The following is a 26,984-nucleotide window of genomic DNA, read 5'->3' as shown; positions in this document are numbered from 1 at the left end:
GCGGGGCAGAGCTGGGGTGGGGCGGGGAGGGGCGGAGCTGGGGCGAGGGCGGGGCAGGGGCAGAGCTGGGGTGGGGCGGGGAGGGGCGGGGCTGGGGCGGGGGCGGGGCGGGGGCGGAGCTGGGGCGGGGGCAGAGCTGGGGCGGGGGCAGCCCTGTAGAAAGATGAACCAGGGTGCATGGGTGTACTCAAAGCTAGGGGAATTCTGGGAACATGAGATGAGGGGAACTAATCCAACCACAGGGGCCTTGAGAATTAAGGACACCCTGTTGGCTGAAGAGTCCGCTGACTCTCTGGGGCCCTGCCATTCTTGTGAAAAGAAACCACTCCAACAGATCCTCAGAAGGTCCAGGTGCCAAAACAGGAAGCACAGGAGAAAGCTGGATTACAAAAGGCCAGGAGGAGGGGAGTGGGGGAGTGGGGCTCTGTTGTCAAGACAGATCCAAGGTGTACTTTAAAGACATCAAAGGATGGGGCTGGAGAGATGGCAGAGGTCCTGAGTTCAATTCCCAGCAGCTACTTGATAGCTCACATCTGATGACCTCTTCTGGTGTGTCTGAAGACAGACAGCTACAGTGTACTCAGATAAATTTTTTTTTAAAGACATCAGGCATAGTTGTTAGCATTTCTTCTAGGCTCTGCCCAACAGCCAACAGCCAGGTACAGGCATGTGTGTATGTCTCTGTCTCTCCCACTCCCTCTCTCCCCCTTCCCAAGTTCTCCTCTTCCCTTCTTTCTCTGTCCTTCTCTGTCCCCTTTCTCTGCCTCCACTCCCTTCTTACCCCCTCCCATACCTCACTTTATACTAACTGGTTGTATAGCGGGTACCTCATGGGCCCGCTAACGCACCCCCGCCTCATTACAAAACATCAACAGTGGTGGATGCCTTAGATCCCAGGTCTCAGAAGGCAGAGGCGGGCGGATGGATCTCTGTGAGTTCCAAGACAGCCAGGACTCTGTAGAGACCATGCCTCAAAGCCTGGCTACTTAAAGCCTACTTAAGGTGGAAAGAGAAGACCAACGTTACAACCTGACTCCACACAAGTGCCAGGGTGGGCACCTAAACAGTGCACACACAATAGGAAGAGTAAATCAAAGTAAAGTTTAAAGACTGTAGACGGCTAGAGAGGTGGCTTAGACGGCTAGAGAGGTGGCTCAGCGGTTGGTTAAAAGCTCTTGCTGTTCTAGATGATCCCACCCCCACCTCGAGGTACCCGCACCATGTTGGGCAGCCCACAACCATCATAACTGGCAACTTTCACTTAGGAAAGGCACAAACCACACACAGACACACATGTGACACACAATTGAAAAGAAATCTGTTTTGAAATTCAGATGGGAGGCTGAGGCAGAGGGATTGCCACATTTTCACAAGCAGCCTGAGCTACAGTGTGAGACTCTGTCTAAAAACCACAAAACCAGGGGCTGAAGCAATGGCTCAGTGGATAAGAGCACTGGGGGCTCCTCAGATGACCTGGGCTGGGTTCTCAGTCCCCACACCAGGCAGCTCACAACTGCCTGTAACTCCAACCCCCATGCCTCTCTGGCCTCCCCTGGTATCTGCACACGAGTACACAACCCCATACACGGAGATACACACCTATACATAATTAAGAAGAAGAAGAATATTTTTATAACGGAAGCAACATGCACCAGGTGACCTGGGCAGGGCCACACGGGCAGTGGGACATTACCTCACTTACCTGCCATTGCAGAGCAGCCAGCGGGCGAAGGAGCAGTGTGGGGCCATCCTGTGCATGAGGGTGGCAGTGAACAGAGTCACTACCAGCTGCACTCCAAGGACCGCCTAAAGGGAAAGCTCTAATCAGAAAGTTTCACGTTCCCTGAAGTAACATAGGTTATTTATAGAGAAGGTGGATGGGTGGGGAGGGCCAGCCTCCGGCTCTGTTGTTTCTCTCAGAAGACACTGGGTGTGAGGCCAGAGTCTATCTTCAGAGTCTTAGACATCTCCAGCAGCTAACCTGGTTGTGACCCCTGCTTCCGCCATCAGAGTCCTGAACCCCTTTCCCTAAATACTTTGTTTGCTTTGTGAGCTCTGGTTATCCCTATGTAGATCAGGCTGGCCTCCAACATACAGAAATCTACCTGCCTCTGGTTCACCAATGTTGGGATTAAAAGCCAGAGCCAACACACCCAACTATTTGTTTAAAGGATGTCAGGCACGGTGTTTAATCATGGATTTAATCCCAGCACTTGGGAAGCAGATGCAGACAGATCGCTGAGTCTGAGGCCAGCCTAGTCTACAGAAGGAGTTCTAGGATAGCCAGGGCTACACAGAGAAACAATATCTGGGGAAAGAAAGAGAGAAAGAAAGAAACAAACAAACAAACAAACAAAGGAAGAAACAAAGGAAGAAAGTGAGTGAAGAAGAACGGAAGGTAGGTAGGTAGGCAGGTAGGTTGATTTCCTATACCCCAGGCTGGTCTGGATCTCAGAATGTAGCTGAAGGTGACCCTGAACTGCTGACCCTCCTGTCCCCACTTCCTGAGTGCTGGGGTGATGGTGTGCACCCACACCCAGCTTGTGCAGTGCAGGGATGAGCCTTGTCCATGCTAGGAGAACACCCAACCAAATAAGTAGATGCCAGCTCTCCACTACAGCCCAGCAACAATCCAGAGCACAGCTTCACAAATCTCTCAGTAGGAAGCTAAGTCAGGCTCCCTGCCTGACACAGCACTAATTTCTGTAATTATCTAATTATATACACTATGTGTCACTAGAGCTGCCTCCCAGTGTTCTGGCATCATACCCAATTAACATGAAATACAGATTAATATTAAAACCAGTTGGTCATTAAAAATAAACGGTGAGCTGGGTGTGCTGGTATACAGTTCTGCTTTGTTTTTTGAGACAGGGTTTCTCTGTGTAGCCCTGGCTGTCCTGGAACTCACTCTGTAGACCAGGCTGGCCTCGAACTCAGAAATCTGCCTGCCTCTGCCTCCCAAGTGCTGGGATTAAAGGTGTTTGCCATCACTGTCCATCAACACCAACGGGTAAGACCCTTTGTAAATAATTTTTTAATAGGTAAATAAATAAAATAAAAGGAGCGGGATGCTAGAGGGATAGCTCAGTGGTTAAGAGTACAGATTGCTCTTCCAGAGGTCACAGGTTCAATTCCAGCACCCATTTGGTAGATCATCCTACATGTCTCCTCTGGCTTCTAAGAACAGCACACACACACACGTGGTGCACATACATACATAAATAAATGTAATAAAATAATGAAAAATAAAAAAAATATTTTAAAAGAAAAACAGAAAGCCGTGAATAGTGGCACACGTTTGTCATCTCAGCACTCTGGAGGCAGGAGAATCAGAAGTTCGAGGTCCCCATAGGCTACGAATAAGTTCTAGTACAACCCCGGCTTACATGGGTCCCTGTCAGAAAGCAAAGACAACTGCAATCCCAGCTCCCTTACTCCAGACCAGAGCCCTAGCTTCACCTCCCACCGCGTCCTGCACCACTGACTACACGCCACTTCCAATAGCCCGCGAGGCCTCGAAGCCTTCGGGGGTCCCTCTCGGCTCGGCCAGGCCGTCCTCCGTCCCGGGATCCCAGAGGGCCTGCTCACCATGTCCACTCCCCGGGCGCACACTGGCACCAGGCTGGACGGGGGAAGCGCTGAGGATCTCGGCCAATTAGAGACAGGATGCTGTTGACGAGCATCCTGGGAAGTCAGTCATCGGGCTAAGAATGGGGTGGGTGTCCGCAATGCATGCTGGAAATTGTAGTTCTAGCTGGAGCATGAGATTTTCTGTCTGCTGTCTTTTCCTTCCTTTTCTTCCTTATCTTCCTTGTGTGGGAGAGACAGAGCCCCTATGTAACTTCTCTTTTCTACCTTGTCGCGCGCGGGTGTGTGTGTGTGTGTGTGTGTGTGTGTGTGTGTGTGTGTGTGTGAGAGAGAGAGAGAGAGAGAGAGAGAGAGAGAGAGAGAGAGAGAGAGAGAGACACCGAGACCCTATGTAACTTCTGGTCTGTCCTGAAACTCACTCTGTAGACCACGCTGGCCTCCAAGTCAGTGATCTGCCTGCCTCTGCCTCCTGAGTACTGGGGATTTAAAAAGACCTGTGCTACCACACTACTAGGTTCGTTTTATTTTCTAGTACGTCTGTATTTTGTGGATGTGTGCACGTGGCTACAGTCCTTAGAGTCTAGAGGAGAGGGCCAGATCCTTTGAACCTAAAGCTACATGTGGGTGTTTATAGACTGAGAAGAGGGCTTAGGCTGAACGTGTTCCCTGCAAAAGCAGCACTCAATCCTAATCAATTAACCAACTTTCTAGCCCGTTTTGTTTTTACTTGGGGGAGTGGGACGGGGGTTGTTTCTTACTATGCTTATTTATCTGTGTGTGTGTGGAGGACAGGATAACTTGCTACAGTCAGTTCTCTCCTGCTATCATGTGGGCTCCAGGGGATCAAACTCACGGTTCACAGAAAAAGCCTCAACCTGCTGAACAGGCTTGCTAGCCCTGTTTGGTTTTAGTAGGGGGTCTGAACTTTGCCGTGTAGACAAGGATGACCTTGAGGTTCTGACCTCCTGCCTCCAGCTCTAAAATGCTCAAGTGACAGATGTCTTTAACTATGCCTGGCCAGTTTTCTCATTGCTGGGGGTGGAGCCGCTGTGCAAAGGCGAGGCCTGTGTTGTGTGAGCGACCTCTCCAACTCCCTACACCACCACCTCAATCCAGAGAGGAGCCTGGATGCCCGTGTGTGCACCTCAATTTTCTGAGCCACACACTCCTCAGCCAGCCAGGTGTAGTGCATCACATGGGTGTCTACTCTCCTAGAGGGCTGAGACAGGAGGATGTTTTAAGACCAACGGCAGCCTAGGCTGCATAGCCAGATTGAAACCACTAGAGCTTCATATTTTAAGACTGTTTAAAAAAACAAAATAAACAAACAAAAATTTAAAAAGCAGAAAGGACTCCTAACTCCTGCGAGACAGAGCAAAGCCATTTTTGTTAGTTTGGAGCTAGCCTGATCTTCATAATGAGTTCCAGGCCAGCAAGGGATACATTGTGAGGCTCTGATTCAAAAACATAAATTTTGTTTGTTTGTTTGTTTGTTTTGTTTTGTTTTTCGAGACAGGGTTTTTCTGTATAGCCCTGGCTGTCCTGGAACTCACTCTGTAGACCAGGCTGGCCTCGAACTCAGAAATCTGCCTGCCTCTGCCTCCCAAGTGCTGGGATTAAAGACATGCACCACCACCACCCAGCTCAAAAAGATAAATCTTAAAACATAAATTCCAAAAGGCTCAAACAACAAAAGGAAGATTTGGGCTCATGTAATAGAAAATGCTAGAGTTAGACCCACAGGGTGGGGTAGTGGAGCTCACAGGGAATCCACCACTTGGGAGGCTGGGTCAGAAGGGCTGTGAACCTTAGAGTGCCCTGAGCTGTTAGTCCCCGGTTTGTTTTGGCTTTTCCAAGCAAAAGCATCATGTACAACAACCTCAGTCTCAGATAAAGCTTGAACAAGAACTGTCACCTTAGGACCCTATAGTCTCCCCCTGGTGGCTTGGAGGAGGAAAGGCAGCTCTTATCTCTAGGTCCTGGACCGGTTTAGGTATCTGGCTGTCTTATGGGGCACATGCTCATGGGATGCTGTCCATACAGCTGACTGTGCTGCCTCTGCAATGGTCTCGTCAATGTTTATGAACCTATGTGGATGTCCGTGTGAGGTCATTCACAGTGACTTTGACCCTCTGGACTCAGAATGTCTTGTTGACAGAAGATGGGTGTCCCCTGTGCCCCAGTGCTGGAGTTACAAACTTGCTACACCACACCTGGCTTTTTTCAAACTCCTGTCCATGTTTGAGGTGCATTCATGGTCTGGTCTGGTAGTTTAGTGTGCTGGAATTTTATGTCAACTTAACACAAGCTAAAGTCGTTTGGGAGAAGGGAATGTTGATTGAGAACTGCCTCCGTGAGGCTGAGCCATGGGCAAGCATGTAGGGCATTTTTAAAACTAGCGATAGATGTGGGAGGACCAAGCCCATGACAGGTGGTGCCATCCCTGGGCTGGTGGTCCTGGGTTCTAAGGCCAGGGGTAGTGGCCCACATCTTTAATCCTAGAACTCTGGATGCAGAAGCAGGCAGTTCTCTATGAGTTTGAGGCCACCCTAGTCTAAAGATTGAGTTTCAGGATAACCAGGGCTATTGCACAGAGAAACCCTGCCTTGGAAACACAAAAAGAGAATGGAAAAGGAAAAGAAGAAAACAGGAAGCTGCTCCTCCACGGCCTCTGCATCAACCTCAGGGTCCAGGCCTGGCCTGATCTGGCCTGGCCTGGCCTGGTCTGGCCTGGCCTAGTCTCTGGTGTGGTGTCTTTTTCAGATATGGTCTTGCTATGTAGTCCAGGGTAAGATCTTAATGTACACCAGGCTGCCCTCTAACTCAGAAATCTGACACTTTCGCCTGCCAAGTGCTGGAATTAAAGACATAGGACACCACTCCCCACCTCCCAGGCCTGCTTGTTTCTCAGACTCCTCCTCATGCCCTCCTGGCTCAATGTCCGGGCTGTGGAAGCCCTGAGGATCATTCTAGAACCCCAAGGCCTCTCCCAGGGCCCTTTAGGCCTCACAACCTGGCTTCAGTCTTGAGTGCTCACTGATTTTGTTTCTTAGTGTTGGATCTGAGTGGCCTAAGGCCACAGTTAATCCCCTGCCCCCAACCCCAGTGGTGTCTGAGGCACTTAGCTAGGGGAGGTCGAAGCCAGGAATAACCAGGCAGAAGATGATTACTGAGTTTCAGAGGCCCCTTGAGTACCACCCAAGCACACAAGCAATCTTGCTCTATCCTGGAGCATGCTCCAGGATGTGGTGTCGTAACGGAGACCAGGAGGCCTGGGCGGAAGGAGAGAGCTGAGCCTAGAAACCCATTTTTAATATCTTGTTTTTAACATTAACTGATGTCAGTGGTTCTCAACCTTCCTAATGCCAGGAAGCCCCCTTTAATGCAGTTCCTAATGTTGTGGTGACTCTCAACCATAAAATTACTTCTGTTGCTACTTTTAACTGTAATTTTGCTATTGTTATGAACTGTAACGTAAACATCTGTGTTTTCCAATGATCTTCGGTGACCCACAGGTTGAGAAATGCTGGCCTGCGTACTGGGGAAAGGTGTGGTGATGCCACAGTGGACGATATGTGGGGTCGGTTTTCTAATTCCACCACGTGCATTTCCTCCTGGGATTGAACTGAGAGCTGGCCAGTGCATCTCCTCCAGCGGAGGCATCTTGCCCTAGGGGACCCCACCCCTTAAAACTAAAAGGTGTTCCTGTGTAATCATCATTTAGGTGTATGTGTGCGAGCTCCCAGTATGCTTGCCTGTTCCCTGGCAGAAGCTATGGGAGGACATCGGGTGTCCCTTTTGAGACAGGGACTCTCTCTGAACCGGAGGCTGAATTTCCTAGGCTAGACTATCAGCCAGCAAACCTGCAGCAGAGCTAGGTAACAGTGTCTGTGGAACCCTGGGCTTGTGACCCACTGGGTTCCTAGTGACATGATCACATAACCAGCGTCACACCTGCTGGGCCATCTCTTCAGCCTAGGACACACTTGAAGGAGGAAGAGTGCAGCCCCGAAGCCCTGGCTCCAGCCTTTCATTGTGTTTACGTATTTTATGTCTGTCTTTTAAGTCTGTCTCCTTGTGGGACGGTCCCAATACAGCCTGAGAGGACACAGAAAGGAGTTGGGGGTCTTATTCCCTTCAGACAGGGTCTGCCTCTAAGCTGGAGCTGGGCCACTAAGCCCCAGCCATCCTGTCTTCACCTCACTCGTTCTTTTGTATCTGTTTGGGGGGGGCACCTGCATGTAACGAGGTCAATGGACAACTTAGAGGCAGCTGGTTCTTGCCTTCCACCAGTAGAACTTCCAGCAATAGAACTCAGGTCGGTAAGATTGGCAGCAAGTGCCTTCACCCCTGAGCCATCTTGGAGTGGCCTCCTGTTTACTTTTTTTAAAACAGAGTCTTCTCTGTCCCAGGCTGTCCTAGAACTTCTGGTCACCACAGGCAACCCACTCTTACTCACTCTCACCTACCACAGTGATATGGCTGTGGCCTCATCCCAAATTCACACTTCCAGGAGCAGCTCAGACCTCCTGGCCCGCCCTTGGTGGCAATGACTGTGGCTCCTTCTTGGGTCACCCCACCCTCCACCTTGCCTTCTTCTTGGAATCCGTTCCTGTGGCGTGCACCCCAAAACCAGTGTAGGCAAAAATGAGACCTTTGGGGAGACTAGGTGTGGCTATCCCGGACTCGGGAGGCTCTGAGCTGGGGGCTGCCCAGCGCCCTCCCGAATCCTTGGGCTTTATTGATGCAGCGGCCTCCAAGAAGGGACAGGGCCTCATTACTGATACACGTTGGGTGCCCTCGCCCTCCTGGCGCTGCAGGGAGCCTGAGACTTCTGGGACTCTGTGGAGGCTGGAGGAACCTCTTGGAGCGCTACCGTGGCCAGCTGTCAGGGGTCAAGCGGCGCAGGGAGGCCGAGGCCCGCAGTGGCTCTGCCAGGGGCCTGGCAAGGAGCAGCGGGTAGGGGAAGGACCTGGGAAAGTCTCCAGAGGTCCCAGTGACTGGAGACAGTCGCTCAGACTTGATGCTGACCGGAGGCGTGGGAGGGGAGGCCCCTCGGCTTGGGGGACCCTCCTCGCACAGACTGCGGGCACTGCTGGAGAGATAGAGGGAGGGAGGCAGGAAGGGGAGAGGCACACAATATATATTGGTAGGAAGGCTACAGCAGGCCATAGTTCTGCAGTCCCCTCTAAATCTCACAGCCCCACCCTCAGCCCGGTCCAGGTGAGTCTCCTTCCTGGCCGCCAGGGGGCACCCAACTCACACTGGCCGGGCGGGGTCCACCGTGTCCCTCATCGGTGGCCAGGGCGAGGGCTGCAAGGGGACCTGAGCTGCGTCTCCCGGGCTGCAATCTGCGGGCAGAGGCTGGATGAGCGGAGATTCTGTCAGTTCTCCAACCCTCCCACTCCCGGACTTTGGGTTGGGACGGGACGAGGGACCCCAACGGGCAGGCAAGTCAGGGTTGGGCGCACCTGCGGAGCCTGATGGTAGGAAGGCAAAGCTACCCAGAGCGGGGCCCGGGGCACCGGGGCTCTGCAGGCCGCTGTACAGACTCCTCTGCAGGGACAGCAAAAAGAAAAAACTGAGGCCAGATGTGACCACCTGCCTCCTTCTTTCCACTCTCCCTCTTCCCTCCCTCCTCCTTCCCCTCTTCCTCCTCCATCCTCTTCCAACTCTCTTCCCTCTCACCGAGGTGCCCAGTCCCCCTCGGGCACCAACTAGGCCAGGGGGCAGGTCTGGCCTCCGCCCATCAGTCGCCAGGTACAGGGGTGGGGGCGTCTTGCCCGCAAGGTGGCTCGGAGAGAAGATGGGGTGTCCCAGACCTGGGGGAGGCAAAGACCCAGGAAGAGAGGGGCTGTCACCATCGAAACCAGAGCCCGGGGTCCCCGTGCCCTTCTGCCCTCCCCGCGCTCCATCCCTCATGCTCCTAATGCTCACCCGGGGGTCGGAAGTGAGGCGGGCGGCTGTGGACCGACGGGGCCTCCCCCAGCCCGCCGGGATCACAGCCTGGAGTGGCGGGTGGGACCCGATATGACAGCTCTGAGACCGACATTGCGGGGGCCACGGGCTGTGGACAGAAAGGGGGGGAGAATGAGGCCGAGCGGGTTCTGTGCCTCAGACGTCTCTGGGCCCACATTAAGGCCTAGAGCCAAGGGGGGTTGCCGGGTGGGCACCATCTCAGCTGCATAGCCTGGTTCAGGGCTGAGGTCTCCCTCTGCAGACCATGGGGTGTCGGATCATCGGAGAAATTGTGGCAGAAGACTCGTTTGCTGAACTGTTACTGTCCTTCGAAGCGCGGGTCATAAAGTGCATTTCTCACCCACGCAGGACAAGACTGCCTTCCACACGGGTGGCTCCCCTGTCTGGCCTTTTATCACTACTCCCAAAGTCTCAAACTCAAACTCTGTATTAGAAGTGTGTTGGGGGGTGTGGGGTGGGGGTCGAAGAAGGAACAGGGAAGTCCTCTTACATAGATCCGAGGCGGGGGCGAGGCAGAGCCTCTGTCACCTCCCAGCGTTCTCAGCAGCTTCTCTCCAGGACCCTCTGGCCCCTCCTCCATATCCAGCTCGGGCCCATCAAGGCCCACGCCCCTCCTCTTCAGTGTCTGTGGGAACAACAGATGACAGGTGGGCCCTCCGATCTTACCCGACTCCTAGAACTTGGTTCTCAGGTATCTAAGAGAGACCTTCCCCAGCCAATCTGCAGACAGATACAGATGGGCGTGGCCTGCTCCAGATGGACCCCAGGGACTAAAACCACTGTGAGTTCCCCCAAGGTTCAAGTCCCTATAGTGTCAGAGGAAAGGATCAGGAACTAACAGGGTCACACAGCGGCCGGGATGTTCCTGGGGACTGCAGGTGGCTTCAGGTACCTGCAAGATATCCGCATTTGTGCGGCTCTCATGCGGCTCGCTGTACTCGGTGTATTTGAGCAGCACCCGGTCCATGTCGCTGCTCGCGTACTGGAAGAGGCGCTGGGCACTGTTGAAGATGATCAGCGCAATGTCGCAGTCACAAAGCACGCTCAGCTCGTAAGCTTTCTTCATCAGCCCGAACTTGCGCTTGGTGAAAGTCACCTGCACCACAGCCGCGAAGACCGGGTTAAAGGAGGGCGTCCCCAAAGGGCTGCAGAGGGAGCGTCTCTGCTTCAGTTCCATCTGAACCTGGGAGACTTCTCTGTATTTGCAACTCTACCCAAGTGTCCAGTTCCCTTCTGAGAGGAAGATTGGGCAGAACACACCACGCTTTCTGTCACACTCAGACTCTCCAAGGTGGCCTCAGGACTCAGACTTCTCTGCAAGACCATTTGACCTTGGCCTGGATGCGCCCCTGTCCAGAATGCCACTCCCCCTATAATGGTAATGCCACCTGGAAACTCACCTGCCTATTCCTTTGGTCTAGAATGCGTGAGATCTGGATTTTTTTCCTCCCCATCGTGGGTGGCTGTGCAGAGTGGCAGTTCTGTAAGAGAGGGCAGAGGTACAGAGGTAAAAGGGCATGAGCAGAGCGAGGCCGACAGTACCCAGCCTTGATCCTGGTCCTGCCCACTTCCAGTCCCAGTATAACAAATGACAGGAAGAAGGAAGGAGCCACTTAATCCAGGCAGTCCCTACTCAGCACCAGCCAGGTGTACTACATGCTCAATAAATGCAATGCAATGTGGAGGTCCGTGCACTTCCTTACACCCAGGAAGCTGGGGCAGGAAGAAGCTGGGATCCAGACTAGCCTCAGCTCCACAGGGAAGATGGAGGACATCACTTGCTCAAATGGAAAGGACCACTAGCGTGTGCTCTGGGCAATGAATAGATGTGGAACACACCCACTGCGTGTGTATGCATGTGCGCATGGGCACCACTCTGAGGATGCGTGGAGGTACAGGACAACCATCAGGCCCCCTCTGCCCACCACAATGGTCCTGCAGACAGAACTCAGGCACTCAGGCTAGGCAGGCTTGCCAGCTGAGCCATCTCACATGCTCTTTTTTGTTGAGACAGGATCTATGTGGCCCTGGTTGTCCTGGAACTTGCTATATAGACCAGGCTGGCCCCAAACTCATGCATCACCACACCCAACTCCTTTCTTTCTTTAGTGTAAAATTCACTATGTTAACTGGCATGACTATATGGCATACTGTGTGGTTTTCTATACTGTGTAATTACTCTGGTCTAATTCCAGAACATTCCATAGTCATCAAGGCAGTAGTTGTTCTTCTCCCTTCCCCTACTCCCTCTGCTTTCTGGCTCTGTGGAGTTTCCTGTTCTGGACATTTCCACACATGGGGTGACACATTATGTGGGCCTGGGGGATCCTCCACCTGGAGGGAGAGTGTTCTGAGATGTGGTTTTGCTAAGTAGTCTAGGCTGACCCAGAACTCGAAATCCCTGTCTCAGCCTCCAGAGTGCCAGCAGAACAAATGTGGCCCTCACACTCCCTGAGGGAAAATGCACTGCTGTGGTTTTTCTGCATGGGCCTGAGGAAAAGGCCTGGTGCATAGAATCACAGAAAACTCACCCCTGTTTGCTTGGTTTAGGCTGGAAGACCTGGGAGCTCCACCAAAGGATCCATACAGGGATGTGAGGAGCCACTGGCCTCCCTGGTGGGGATCTTGGGTCTCCCTGGAGGGGTTTCCAGGAGTTCTAGACTAGCTTGGGCTATGGTGAGAACTTATCTTAAACAAACAAAAGAAAAGGTAAGGCTTCTGAGCTGCACACGGGTGACACACCACGGTGTGAGCACTCGGTGGCTAAGGCAGGAGATTCTGGAGTCTAGGAGCTCTAGCTAGTCTGGGCTAGTGTGGGATTGCCCCAAGGGCAGGGAGGCTAGGGAGATGGCTCAGTTAGTAAAGCACTTGCTGTGCAAATGTGAGGGCCAGAGTCCCCAGCATTCTCCAAGAGCACAAGTCTGCAGTCTCTGCACTGGGAGGCCCAGCCAGGCAGACCCCCAGGCTCTAGGCCAGCCAGTCTGGTCAAAGGAGCAAGTTCCCGCTTAGTGAATGACAGTGTCTCAAAACCATGTCATAGGATCTAGGGAGACGGGTAGAGTGTGTGTAAAAGCCCTGAGTTTGAATCCCAGGACCCACGTGAGAATGTGGGTGCTAATGTCTAACCCCATTGCTGAGTGAGAACACAGGAGGAGCACGAGGCTTGGTGGCCATTGAGATGCAGGTTCAGTGAGAGACCCTGTCTGAGAAAGAATGAGGTAGAGATTGACAGAACAGGATGCTTAGTGTCCTCTGTGCACTTGTGAGTGCACACACAAGCACACACACACACACACACACACACACACACAGAGGCAGATACACACATGTGCACTGGAGCAAAGCACACACAGACACACACGCACAGATACACAGACAAGCTCAGAAAGCAATAGATAATGGTATCCCACACCAACCGATAGTTTCCAGATGCACCCCCTCCATACACACACACACACACACACACACACACACACACACACACGGAGCTCGAGTAGGGACACTCACTGGCCGAGGGCACTACATCTGCATGAAAGCCTGGACTCACAGAGACCCAGGCCAGGTAGGCTGAAGGCTGGGCCTAGGACACAGTTTAGAAACAAAGGTGTAACTGATCATTCTCAGCTAACTGGATCTTTTTTCTTTGTTCTTTTCTTTCCATTTTTTATTTTTTAGGAGACGGGCGCTCTCCAATAGCCCAGGCTGGCCTCAAACTTGCTGTGTAGCAGAAGCTGGCCCCTGTGTTGGGGACTGGGTAGCTCTGGTGCTCTTTCATAATGACATAGATGACATAGATGACAGACAGTGAGGCTTTTACCCTCTTAGGGACAGTCCCCTCCATAGACTAGAGGGCTATACAATCTCTCTTGCCTCACAACTGGCTGAGACTCTCATTTACACAGATACACAGACAGGGACCGTGTCATCTCAGGGTCACATGGGCCTGGTGCACCCATTTCCCTGTAGGGATGCCTCTCGCTCAGGCTCTGCCCACTGACTTGAGCCCAGATAAACACAGCATACCCAGTGCCACCCTTGGCTAGTAATAAGCCCAAAGTGCACGAGATCTGGAGGCGTCAAATGGTTCACGCCAGTGATACTAGCACTCCAGGGCCTGGGGCAGGGGATTCCTTGAGCTTTGGTGCTCCTGGCTAGTCAGACCTACATAGCGGGGTTCAAAAATAATATTAATCAAACATCATGGCACTTCATCTCAGTACTAAGAATGTGGAGGGAGAGGATTAGAAGCTCAAGGCTAGACCTAGCTAGTGAAGCTAGCCATGGCTGTTTCCTGGTTTGTGGCTCCCACCCTCTGGGAACCCTGTATAGCCAGCAGTGTAGCAGAGGTGAGATGCTGTGTGTCCCTGGCTAGCCTCTATTGTCTCTGAGCTGGGGTCTCTGAGGTGAGTACAACCAGCAGTTCCAGGGCCATCAGGGGCCCCAGTTCCGGTTTCTCACTAAATTTAACCTCCTTGCTAATTTTAACCCTTAGCCAGAACCAGGCCTTTCCCAGGGCTGGGATGTTGTTAAAACCCAGTCAGGTCCCTGGAGGCTGAAGAGGGGCACTGGACCGGAGGTTCCCCAGCCAAGATAACTCTGGAAAGGTCTCCTACTTCAGATCCCGTGAGAACCGGGCCATGCTTGGACCTGGGGCATTGGGCTATCTCCCTCTGCCCTGAAGATGTGAGGCAGAGATGATGGTGAGGGGGAGGATCGAAGGGTGGGGTGCAGAGAGAAGGGATGTGGGGGCTCTCTCTGAACACAGACCCGAGGGCAGGGAGAGGCAGTAACTTCCTAGAAGAAGGAAGAGCAGGTGCAAGGGCCCTGACAGACACAGGAGGCGCTGCAGGCCTGCAGGGACTCTGCTTCAAGCAGACAAGGTGATTTTAGCTGTCACTGAGGACAGACATTTGGCTTTTTATTTTTATTTCTTGAGACAGGGTCTCTCATAGCCCTGGTTGTCCTGGGACTCACTACATAGACAGGCTGGCCTCGAATTCACAGAGATGCTCCTGCCTCTAACTCCTGATTCTCAGATTGAAGACATACACCACCACACCCAGCAAAATATACTTTTTTTTTTTTTTTTTGTTTTTCGAGACAGGGTTTCTCTGAGTAGCCCTGGCTGTCCTGGAACTCACTGTGTAGACCAGGCTAGCCTCGAACTCTCGAACTCAGAAATCCGCCTGCCTCTGCCTCCCAAGTGCTGGGATTAAAGGCGTGCGCCACCACCGCCCGGCCAAAATATACTTTTTTAAAAAGTTACTTTCATTTCTTACTGTAATTTGGGACAGTGTCTCATATAGCTTAGGCTGGTCCCACTACTACATAACTGAGGATGCCTTGAACTCCATCTTTCTGCTTCTACTTTCTGTGTAGTGCTGAGTGTGGAACCCAGATCTTCATGCATGCCAAGCAGATGCTCTACCACCAGAGCCATAGCCCAAACCCAGCCACAGCTGGCTGCCTTTACTTGTTTTCACTGTGATAAAAATTAATTTATTATTTCACATGTTTGTTTTGTCTGTGTAACATATGCCTGCCTACCTGGTGTCTGAGGAGGCCCAGATATCACACACAGTTGTGAGCTGCCACATGGGTGCTGGGAATTGAACCCAGGTCCTCTGGAAGAGCAACCTCGTGAGTGCTCTTAACCCTGAGAAATCTCTTCAGCTCTCTACTAATTTTTTTTTTTATGTGTTAGAGTGATTTGGGGTTTTGTTTTGTGGAGACAGGGTGTCACTACGTAGACTAGACTGACCTTGAACTCACAGACATCTGCCTGCCTTTGTTTCCCCAGTGCTGGGATTAAAGGCATGACACCACCTGGTCTGTCCATGGGTGCATTTGACTTCATGTGTGTATTGGAAGCACGTGTGTGCTTGGTGTCCTCAGGAGGTAGACATGGAGTCATATTCTCTTGGACGGCTGTTACAGACTGTTGTCAAGTTGCCAAGTGGGTGCTGGCAACCAAATCCAGAACCTTAATCAGAGCAGCTGGGGCTCTTAATCACTCAATGCTTTTTCTTTCCAGCCCCTAAATTTTTTTAAGAAAATTATTTATTTTATGGGGAGATATATGTTACAGTATGTGTGGAGGTCAGAGGACCACCTGCAAGAGCCAGTCGGTCATCGTTCCACCCCATGGGTCCCAGGGGTCGAATTAAGGTCATCGGGATGATGGCAAACATTTTTACCCATTCCATTATCTCACCAGTCCCAATACTGATCAATTAATTCACTTACTTTTGGGGCAGGGTCTCATTATATAGCCCTGGCTGACCTAGAATTTGCTATGTCAAGCAGGATAGCCTGCACCTCAAAGAGATCAGCCTGCCTCTGCCTCCAAGTTCTGAGACTAAGGGCACACACCCACCACTCCTAGCCTTTTATTTTATTTTACTTTATTTTTTGAGACAGCATTTAATATCCTCTAGGTTGGCTTGAACTCCTGATCCTCCTACCCCAGGCTCCAGAGTGCTGGGATGACACTCAGACTTTCCTGGGGAGCCCCATCTGAGTGGCTGCCCAAGCATGAAGGCCAGCACCCACAGAAAGGGCAATTCCTCTCTTCCCTGGAGAGAGGAGGTAGGGCTTACTGGCCAGGCAAGCTGAAGCACTGAGCTCCAAACTTAGTAAAAGACTGCCTTAAAAATTGGAAAAGCCATTTAAGCCCAGCCCTTGGGAGGCAGAGGCCAGGGGACCTCTATGGGTTCCAGACTGGTCAGAGCTACATAGTGAGACTCTATCTAAAGAATTAAAAAAGTGTGCCAGGCAGTGGTGGCTCATGCCTTTAATCCCAGCACTTGGGAGGCAGAGGCAGGTGGATTTCTGAGTTCGAGGCCAGCCTGGTCTACAGAGTGAGTTCCAGGACAGCCAGGGCTACACAGAGAAACCCTATCTCGAAAAACAAAACAAAAAAGTGTGTAGTGTGATTGAGGGAGACCCCTGCCCCCATGGTGACCTCTGGCCTCCACACAACACCAGAGAGAAAGCTGAGGCTGAGAGCCCTGCCCCCTAGCTTCCCTGTACACTTCCTCTTAGACTCCCCCAGTGGACACCTTGCCCAGAAATACATGAGAGAATGCAAATCTCTGATCACTCAGCACGGGCTGGAGACCCTTGTGGCCCAGGTGTGGAGCAGAGTGCGGAGGCGGCCACCAGGGCTCAGCAGACCTATTTGTACTTCCATGCAAATTACCCAGCCACAGACGGACCCCACTGCCTCAGCTCCAGATGTTGGGGTGATCAGAATGTGGGGAGGGGGAGGCAGCACACTGTTGGGCATAAGGAGGAAGCTGAGAGCTGGGGAGGAGCCTTCCACAGCCAAGTGTTGTCCAGGTAGGAAGGGACATCCAGCTGTGCAGGGATGGATGCCGCCTGTCACACACACACACACACACACACACACACACTGGTAAGGTGGAGGCTGGAGGATTATCCAGAGGTCAAGGGCATCCAAGGCTACATAGGCAGTTGGAGGCTAGCCTGGGCTAAAATCAATTAACTAACTAAGGTGAAATTAAAAAATATTCTAAAATGCGTCTCCTGGCTCATGACTGCCACAGGGACAGTGTCCATCCAGGCCCAGACCAATGTGACAGGGAGAGGCGGGGCTGGGTCCTGGAGGAAGCACTGCCTGCTGGTGAGAGCAGTCACGGAGGAGGGCTCATGGGGACACCAGGGACTGCTATGTGGGTGACCCATATACCCTGAGTGGGCCAAGAGCCAGAGTCTCAGGGCTGAGAACTAAGGGGGCAAAGTGCTTGGAAAACCAGAAATTCTCTGTGACATACAGGGTGAGGGGCAGTAAACACATCTGCTATCCAATAGAGCTAGGAGGGCCTCATTTCCAGGGCAGAAGACTGACAAACCTCATGAGCTGAGTGTGATCACAGGACAGGATCCTGGAAGCTGTCTTCTGAGCTCCACACACCAGTTATGGTGAGCACACACCCAGATAAATTAGCGGTGGTTAGAGTTTTGTTTTAAAGGCAGGGTCTCACTATGTAAGCCCTAACTGTCTTGGAACTCATGTTCCAAGTGCCAGGTTGACCTAAACTCAGAGATCTACTTGCCTCTGCCTCCTGGGTTAAAGCCGTGCACCGCCACACCTAGCTATGGATGTAATTTTTTTTAATTAAAATAAAATAAAACATGCCTCCCCACATATACTGAACCCTTCTGTCTGGTGAGATAGGGTTAGGAAGTCCATCAACAAACTGCCTGAAAGGCTGCCAAACTACAAACTATCACCTCTCTAGCTTGGTGAGCCCTCTGGGTCCCCAGGTGTTGAAATGAGGGTGACTAAGAGACCCAGTGACCTTCTACCTCTGACCCCAACGAGGCCTCGGTTTTCCCCCACCTGTAAATGAAAGAAGGTTAGAAACACTGTCTCCCCCTACCCCAAGGGCTTTCGATTTGCCTTTCCTTCTCAGAAGCCAACTTTGGACTTCAGGGCGCTGAGTCCCAGGCCACGTCTAGCTCCCGACTTGCTCCTCGTGATGGGCCACCGCGCTGCACAGGGACCCACAGCCCAGCGTGAGCAGAGAAAGCAGAAGTGAGAGGCAGGTGGGGAGCCAGGCCCGCGGGACACGCGGCCTCACGCAACCCAGGCTGCGGTTTCATCACCTGCTCCCAGGACTCCTCATTACGATGACAGGAAGCGCCCCCTGGAAAGCCGGGACCCCACCCCGCCCTCTCCTGGGGGCCCCAGAGGCTGAGAGCGACCCCAGCTGCCCATCTCCTGGCCACCACACCCGACGGCACGCCCTCTATGGGCGGGGCCTGGGTCGGGAGGCGGGGTCTCGCCCACCGCAGCTCTGGGCCAAGCGCCTGCCTGGCTGAGCAAGTGACTGTGACCAGCTCCCCGCCCCCTCCCCGCAGCAGCCGCTGCTTAACCACCGAAACCTGGTCAGTCTGGGCCGCCCAGGGGTGCCCCGCAGCCCAGCCCTTTTAAATGGCTTCGGGGTCACCCCTGCTCAGCCTCTGGGTATAAAGGGCGCTCGGAGAGGGAGAATGAAAGCGACTCCACTCACACTTGGAGAATACTCCACGGGTATATAGCACAATGGATCCCCAAACACTCTGGATCCCAGCCTATAAGCAAACAAAGAATCTGTCATCCTGGAGCTCAGGGGGTGAAACAGGAGGATTGCTTTTAGTTCAAAGCCAACTAAGCTAAATAATGAGTTCCAGGATAGCCTGGGCTACAGTGAAATCAGTCTCACAAAACAAAACCAGAGATATCTGTAATTCACACCACTCTCCAAACATTAACTGACAATCCTCAGACGTATGCAGCCTCCACCACACAGACTGTCCCAAACAGCCAGTCCCCTAAGACACACAAAGAGACCCCCAAACACACGTACCCTCCAAAGGTACATGAATCTCCCTCAATAGCTCTCACCTCCCCAGACTTATGCAGACCTCCAAACCCAGGCTGGTCTCCGTGACATGCAAGCATCCCCAGATACAGGTGGTCCTGTCCCTGGGGGGGCTCCACCCTGCTCAGGCTTCCCTCCTGAGATGGGTGCTTAGCATTTAGCATGAGGAGCTGAGAGACATGAGCTGGTGGGACAAGCTTCATTTCCAGAATTCTAGGAAGGCCCCTCAGGGTCCCTGAGCCCATCACGGAGGAGACTGAGGCCCGATTAGGACCCCTCTGACATCTATCAGGTCTGCTCAAGGTGGGGGACACAGATGTTGAATTCAGAGGGACAGACACTGTGTCAGGAGCCTTAGTGGCCACTGGCTGACTGACCAGAGCAGGCTCAAGGGCCATCAAATGCTGTTCCAATTTGTTTTTGTTTTTGTTTTCTTTTGGACCCTGAAGATATGTTGACACGGTGGGGGCCCTGTGTGTGCTACTTAAGCCCCGTGTTGGTGAGTTCTATGTCTTGCTCTTGGTCTCCCTTTAAGGACCTCATGGCACACAGCACAAACCTAAGGCCACAGATGATTGTGGCCAACAGTGGAAGACTGTGTTCTTATGCAGTTGGTAGTATTTGCCTCGTATGCATGAAGCCCGGATTCTATCGGCATCACCCCATGAAAACAGCCATGGTGGTGGACACCTGTCATCCTGGCACTAAGGGTGATCAAGATCACCCTCAACCACATAATGAGCTCAAGGCCAGCCTAAGTGAGACCTCATATTAAAACAAAACAAGCCCGGTTTGGTGGCGTACACCCTTAATCCTAGCACTGGGAGGCAAGGCAGGTAGATATCTGAGTTCAAGATCAGCCTGGTCTACCTAGTGAGTTCCAGCCCAGCCAAGGCTACGTAGTGAGATCCTGGTTCAAAACATAAGCAACAAAATGAAAGGGAAAAAAAAAACCCTACACATAACATAAAACTCAATTCTAACGGGGTGGCGGGGGAGGTGGCAAGAAGTCTCAGTATGAGTAGGGTGTGGGTAAGCATATGGACAGGAGGTTGAGCCCCGGAACCCACATACAAGCCAGGCAGATCCTCAGGACTTGATGGTGGGCCAGTCTTGCTAAAATGTTGAACTCCAGGTTCAGTGAGAGGTGCTATCTCAAAAGGCAAAGCGCAGGTGTGATGACCTGCCTGGGCAAGGCCACTGCCCCAGAAGCAAGAACAGACTCATGCTCGGAACCGAATCTTGCTGTCCCATGTTAGGGGCACCCAAGGCCCCCAGCCTTGTCCCATGAGCCTCCACAGTGGCTGCAGGGACAGCCCAAGATTTCCTTCTTTGTTCCACAGAAAGATCTTCCTGTGGGGAATTGGTCCTCAGAGGCCCAGGCCTCCCTGCTTGGGAAATTAACACATCTGTCAGCACTGGGCAGAAGGGACTGTACCCATGGCCTCAAAAAGCCCCAAGACATACCAGACAGGAGCGTGAGCTGAGGTGTGGGAGGCATCCTGTGTCCTCCTCTGTATGCCCAGAAATATTAGGGACACCCAGGCAAGGGGGTGGGCAAACAATGGGTTCCCCTCTGGCCAGTCAATGGCAGATACATAACTGTGTCTGCCTGCAGGAGGTCTGTGTGGAAGGGGTGGAAATAACACCACCTCTTTGGTGGCGCATGCCTGTCATCCAGCAGTCTGAAGGTGGAGGTGGGTGGACCAGCTGCACGCTGAATTTGAGGGTAGCCTAGGCTGTATAAGACCTATCAAGGAGAGGAGAGGAGAGAAGAGGAGGGGAGGGGAGAGGAGGGGAGAGGGGGATACTGAGGCATGTGACTGTGAGAGTGGCTTTGACAGAGGGTCCAGGAAGGCCTGTCTTGAGGATAGAAGGATGCCATCTAGGTCCTAGCTTGCCTAGTGGACAGTAGAGACAGTGCAAAGGTCCTGAGGAGGGAGGCTGGTGCTGGTGCTGATGCGGAGGCTGAGGCTGATGCTGATGCCTGCTCCTAACCAAGACACTTGGCTGTTTTGCTCCCTGCCCTGGGGGAAGTCCACTGCCTCAGCCATGTTGGACAGGGTGAGTGAGGGCTGCAGACAGTGGAGAGCAGGGGTAGAGCACTATGGGAAGGGTATGTTGATTCGCCTTTCTTGATGTAGTGGCTGTGTGGAGAGAGAGGCTTTGAAGGCAGGAGGCCAGGACGGCCCACATCAGGAGCAGCTGCGGCCTGGATGACCAGGGTTGCAGGCAGGGAAAGAAGATGGGAGAAGCTGGAGTCCACAGCTGTGTAGATGCCATGTCTTAACCAGCATTGTTGCTCCCTTCTGAGCCCTCACCTCACCTGGGGTGAACTAATACCTACAGAAGAAGGTGTCTGGACAAGCAGCCCTCCCCAGAACCTCTGCTTGGAAACAGCTCACAGTATCGACTGTGGCTGAGTGCCTACTGTCTGCCCATGCCGTCCACACACGTCCTCCCTCACAGAAGCAGGATGGCTACAAGAGATGGGTCCTCCTATATAGAGAGGGTGGACTTCCTCCTAGTGCCAGGTGACAAGACTCCCAGGCTCCCAGCTAGGAGCAGGATTGGGTCCCAGCATCAGCCTGCCACACTCTACAGCAATTGCTTGTGACGAGCTCGGAAGTAGGCTCGATATTGTCATCCTGGGATCACAATCTGGGTCCTAGACTGTGTCAGGACAGAGTGCATGTTCCTGGCAAAGCCACTATAGTGGCACATGCCTGCCATCCCAGCTGTGAGATGCAGGCAGGTCATCCTCAGCTACAAAGCAACTTTGAGGCCAGCCTGGGCTATACAAGATTGTCTCAAACAAACAAAACCCCCAAAGAAGCCAAGTTTGGGCTCAATTTGCCTTGCTGTGGTCACAAAGGCAGACAGAACGGGACGGCATGCAAGGTGGGTGCAGAGGCTGTTCCCAGGGCTTCAACTCTCTCAAGAACCTAGGAGTGGCTTTGAGCGCTGTTTTTCTCCAAGAGGGCTAGATGTCTCTACCAGCCCTTAGGATTCTCTTCTGAAATCTAGCATTATAAGCTGGGCTGGTGGTTCACATCGTCATCCCAGGTAAGGATCAGGAGCTCAGGGCCAGCCTGGGCAACTTGACACCCTGGCTCAAAAAGGCAAAATTCTTGGACTGGAGAGACAGCTCAGTGGCTAAGAGTGCATGCTGCTCTTACAGAGGACTCAAGTCTGGTTCCCAGCACCCACAGCGAATGGCTCAAAACTTCAGCTCCAGGGATTCAGTCCAGCTGTTTACATGTACCCTTTCCCTGCACCATACATAGAATTAAAAGTGATAAAAAAATAAATCTTTAAAGCAAAAAGAGAAAAATCCAAACCAGTTTTCAGGTGGCTCCAAGGCCTTATGTGTCCCCAAATTCTGTCCCCTTCAGGACAAGTTTTATTCTGCTCTCAGCTAGGGACCAGGTGACACAGTCTGGAGGGAGCAAGGGGCCTTTTCAGAGGCCCCTGAAGCCTTAGCAATCAAACCCAAAACACTGATTGTGGATGGACTTGGGAACTTGCACACGTTCCTAGCATTCTCCTCAGATCCTCACTGGTAGATTCTAGTTAAGTGTTCTCCCAGCTCCTGCCCACTGAGGACTCCACTGAACCCAGGTTTGCCCACACCAACTGTCAGAATTACTGTCCCCAGTCCCGCAGGGCCGCAGCCCTTACAAGTCCCACACAAGCCGGTGGAGGCCTAAGCTCTGTCTGACCTCGGTCTTCATCTAGGGTTGGGGCCAGGCAAAGATGGGGTCACTATGTCCACTGCTCTGAGACTGAGAGGTGGGGAGGGGTCAGGACTGTGAAAGGGACACTGCCTCAGAGAGGTCTGTAAGTTGTTCCTAATGAGGTTTCTAAGGAAGGCACAAGCATAGGGCAAGGGGTGGCCCTCATCCTGTCTTCCATGCCCATGTGTATGCCTGAAGGAAAACAGGGGCAATGAACGTCAAGTGGTGTGTACCCTAAGAAGCCCCAGCTCGCAGATGCAGTGCCATCACAGAACCAACCATCACCAAAACTTCAAACACAGCCTCAAGTAGGAACGCACCTGTGACCCCACATTTTGGAAACGGGGGCAAGAGGATTGATGAAAGCTTGAGACCAGCTTGGACCACACACAAAGACCCTGTCACAATCTCTCAATTCCCCTCTACCCAAAACAAATAAAACCACAAACACAACCACCCAGGGTACACATTTGTGATCTTGGCACTCGGGAGACCAAAGATGCACTGCCATGAGTTCTAGGTTAGCCTGAACTGGGTTCCTCCCAATCCCAAGGTCTCAGGATATAGGGCTCGATATGTAGACCAGGTTAGCCCGAAAAGATATGCCTGACTGGGATTAAAGGCATGCAGCACCATGCATGGAAACATAGACTTCTAGGCCAACCTAGACTGTAGAGTGAAACCCTCTCTCAAATTGCCAACCGAAACTTCCAACAGTGGAATGTGGACACACTCCTGAGATCCTAGCACTTGGAAGGCTGAGGGAGAAGGGCTGCTTTGAGTTTGAACTGTGCCTGAACTACATAGTGAATCTCAGACTAGCCTGGACTACAGAGTAAGACCTGTCTTAAACCCCCTTCTCTCAAGAGAAATAAGAAACCTTCAACAGCCGGGCAGTGGTGGCGCACGCCTTTAATCCCAGCACTTGGGAGGCAGAGGCAGGCGGATTTCTGAGTTCGAGAGTCCAAGGCTAGCCTGGTCTACAGAGTGAGTTCCAGGACAGCCAGGGCTACACAGAGAAACCCTGTCTCGAAAAACCAACCCCCCCCCCCAAAAAAAAGAAAGAAACCTTCAACAATTTAGTGGTCACACGCTTCTGATCCCAGGACTCTGGAAGCTGAGGCAGGAGAACTGCCGTGAGTTTGAGTCTAGACTGAGCTATGTGGTAACTTCCAGACTAGCTTAGGCTAGACAAGACCCTACTCCGCAAACACTCCTGAAAGCAAGGCCCCTAACCCTCAGACAGCGCACACACACACCGCCCTCTACATCCCACCCACCCCCAGACCCGCGCAAACCTCAGGAGTCCGGTCCCTGCCGGCCACACCTGCTGTGCACTGCGCGGTCCAGGCGCCTACTGCTGCCCCGGCTCTGAGCACCGGGCCAGCACAGCGGCAGAAGCCTTCCCGCGCAGGCCCGCCCCCAAGAGCTGATTGGATGGAGGTGGATCATTTGCATAGGGAGGATACTTGGGTGTGTCCTGACTCCCAGTCGCTTCGTTTTAGGTCCGGAGAAGATGCTAGGATCCAAAGAGAAGCCAAGCAGGGCTGAGAAACTGCACGCCCAGGAGGCTAAGGCAGGAGTACTGCAGCTAGTTGCAGGCCAGCATGGGATACAGAGCGAGACCCTATAAAAAACAAAACAAAACACAAAATAGAGCATAGCGGCACACAACTTTAATTCCAGCCCTTGGAGAGGTATAGGCTGGTGATTGTTGAGGCTAGCCTGGTCTACAGAGAAAGTTCCAGGACAGCCAGGGCTACACTGAGAAACTGTGTCTGGAAACAAATAAACAAACCAAAAGCCATCACCACCACCACCAAGAACCAAAGGAAACAGAAAGAAAAAAGAGAAAAAGAAAACAGTGGAGCCAGACAAAATGGTTCAGGGGTTTACTGCTAAGCATGACATCAGGAGTTCCATCTCCAGTGTGCAAACTGTGGAACAAGAGAACTCATGCCAGTAAGGTGACCTCTGACCTCCACCTGTTGTGGCACAAACGACGCCTCCACAATCATACAGAAATATATATTCTTTTAAAATTAAAAATCATACAGGGCAAAGCTGTACAGACACCCAGGTTTCTCCTTGGGGATTCAGGGCTCCTGGACCTCACTGTGATGACTCTGACCTTGCTTTGGACCAGTTAGCCAGCACCATATCCCTTCATAGGGGTGGAGTCCAGTTAGAGCTGACTCGGTGACACAGCCTGTCTTCCCAGCTACTCCAGCCGGCTGGAGTGTGCCACGTTTCTGGCCGGTCTGAGGTACACAGAGCTCAAGTGTATCCTGGGCAATTCTACTACTGGTTCTAGATAGAGAAATGAATTGGGCCTGGTGGCTGAGTCTGTAACCCAGGCGCTCCGGGGGCTGAGACAATCAATCACACGAAGATGGTGAGGCCAACTAACTAAGGCCAGCTTGGGCAACGCAGTGAAACCCTGGCTCAAACGAAATCTAACAACAAACAAGAGGCGTGAGCCTGTAGTAGACAGACAACCTCGCATGCAAAACGTTACCTCCAGTCTCCAACTCTAAAAGAAACAGAAGCCGACGGCATCTTAGGATGAAGGAGGCTGAAGCAGGAGGATCACATCTAGTTCTGCAGCAGCCCTGGCTACTGAATGAGACCCTGTCCGGTAAGGAAATAAAGAATTCCTTCAAACTCTGACTCTGCTGGCAAACGGGGCCAAGCCAGCTGGTCACATGCTGGATCACACACTTGAGAAATTAGTCATTGTATGGGCGGGCGGGGTCACCAATGTGGTCCTACCCAGCTGTGCCTCTTGCCAGTGTTCTTATATACTTCCACTACCATGCCCGTGTCTCAGCGCACCTGTGGCTTTGCAGAGGGAAAGTCACTGAGGTGCCTGCTAGGACTCCTATCCACCCTCATCCTGGAGGCCCGGCATTGTTCTGCACAGAGCCAGGGCCAGGGGAAGACTCCAGGGGGGAGCACTTGAGTCAAGCCTCAGAGCAAAGAGAATGTCAGGGAAGAAGCTGGCTGTGGTGTGAAGCCCCCGGTGTGAAGGAAGTAGAATGTCCGCAGGTTCCCTTCCCCAACTCTTGGCAGGCAGTAGTGGGCCAGGGGAACAGTGGGAGGTCAGACCAGAACTGTAGAGAAGAGCTCACTAGAATGCTGTTGGGGAAGTGCGCCCCTGAGACAGGGACATGGAGCACACAGCTAACTGGATGGCCTCTGCCTTGTTCCTTGTTACCTACGTAATTGAACTTTGTCTGCACAGCTCTGTGCCCCTGACAGTGTTTCGCTCTTTAATCCAGTCTCAGGACAATCCTTTTGCTTCACCCTGAGTTTTGGGTGACAGCAGTGAGCCACTTCCACAGCAATAAACTTTCATTCAGACTCAAAAAAGGCAAGTTCCTGCTGTGCTATAGGTGGGTCCCCGCTCTTGTCCGCTTGCCCACTCCACACACATAGGTGTCCCCAGGACACACCAAGATCTGGGCCAAGCCTGGGGGCTTCTACCTGGGCTCCTTGATGAAGAACGAGGCTCCGGTAGATGAAGGAGCCTGGGGAGCCCCGGCCCCCGGGGCCCGATGTTTACCTGGCCACCTCCCCCTGGCTCTGATGCAACCCACAGGCTCTGGTTACGTGAGGGCGGGCGGCAGCTGCAGCAGGGGCCCTGCTCTAGGAGGGGGTAGGGGGAGAATGGGACTGGACGGGACAGGACAAGGACGCCCGATGACACTGACCTTACCTGGCCCACACAAAGCCACTCCCCCACACCCACAGAGGCTCCTGCTGCCTGGACCCTCTTGATTCCATCTTTTTAATATCCCTGGAGGAACAGTCAAGTCACCACCTCTGGCTATTGAGGGGAGTGTGAGTCCAGCACTTGCTGGAATGAGGCACGAGGAGCTGACAGCAAGGGCTCTTTGTTTACTGGGCTTTTGTTCTGATTTTTTTTTTTTTTTTTTTTTTTTGGTCAGAGCCTCCTGTAAGACCTCAAACTACTTGTGTAATAATAGCCCTGAGCCTGGGGTGATAACTGAAGCCTTTAATCCCAGTATGAAGAAGAAGGCAGGTGGATCTCTGAATTTCAGGCCAGCCTGGTCTAGAGTTCCAGGACAGCTAGGGCTACACAGAGAAACCTTGTCAAACAACAAAACCCAAACAAACAAAAAAGGAATAGCTCTGAACTTCTGTTCCTTCTGCCTCTACCTGCCATGCACTGGGATAACAGGTGTGTGTCAGCTTGCCTGGCTGTTTGAGACAGGATCTCACTCTGCCTGTCGGCTTGACTTCCACCTAGCAGCAGAGCTGTGAC

General features: G+C 52.5%; 2 protein-coding genes across 3 annotated transcripts in view; both read right to left on the bottom strand.

The window, feature by feature from the left end:
- The window catches only part of Tmem161a (transmembrane protein 161A), a 10,214-nt gene extending 6,573 nt beyond the window's left edge, over nt 1-3,641 (bottom strand). Inside the window, exons 1-2 of the mRNA XM_028786119.1 lie at nt 3,592-3,641; nt 1,703-1,806 (exon numbers count right to left, since the gene is read on the bottom strand). Coding sequence (XP_028641952.1) covers nt 1,703-1,806; nt 3,592-3,594 — 107 coding nt within the window. The 5' untranslated portion in view covers nt 3,595-3,641. The remainder of the gene's footprint in view (nt 1-1,702; nt 1,807-3,591) is intronic.
- Nucleotides 3,642-8,259: 4,618 nt separating this feature from the next.
- On the bottom strand, nt 8,260-24,057 carry LOC114637858 (myocyte-specific enhancer factor 2B). Of its 2 annotated transcripts, none has more exons than XM_028786168.1 (9): nt 24,024-24,057; nt 10,971-11,051; nt 10,463-10,666; nt 10,061-10,195; nt 9,529-9,658; nt 9,280-9,413; nt 9,063-9,147; nt 8,855-8,942; nt 8,260-8,683 (listed from the first exon to the last, which is right to left on the bottom strand). In XM_028786168.1, exons 2-9 carry the CDS (start codon nt 11,022-11,024, stop codon nt 8,464-8,466), a joined length of 1,050 nt encoding a protein of 349 aa, XP_028642001.1. In that variant the 5' UTR covers nt 11,025-11,051; nt 24,024-24,057; the 3' UTR covers nt 8,260-8,463. The 2 variants fall into 2 exon arrangements, with proteins under 2 accessions (XP_028642001.1, XP_028642000.1); XM_028786167.1 differs by having other exon boundaries at nt 8,464-8,683; nt 23,995-24,055.
- Between the last annotated feature and the right edge of the window lie 2,927 nt (nt 24,058-26,984).

This window comes from Grammomys surdaster, unplaced genomic scaffold (assembly GCF_004785775.1).
Source record: "Grammomys surdaster isolate TR1022 unplaced genomic scaffold, NIH_TR_1.0 125429, whole genome shotgun sequence".
Lineage (NCBI taxonomy): Eukaryota > Metazoa > Chordata > Mammalia > Rodentia > Muridae > Grammomys > Grammomys surdaster.
The sequence above is the reverse complement of the archived record's forward strand: the minus strand, read 5'-3'. Positions and strand labels throughout refer to the sequence as shown.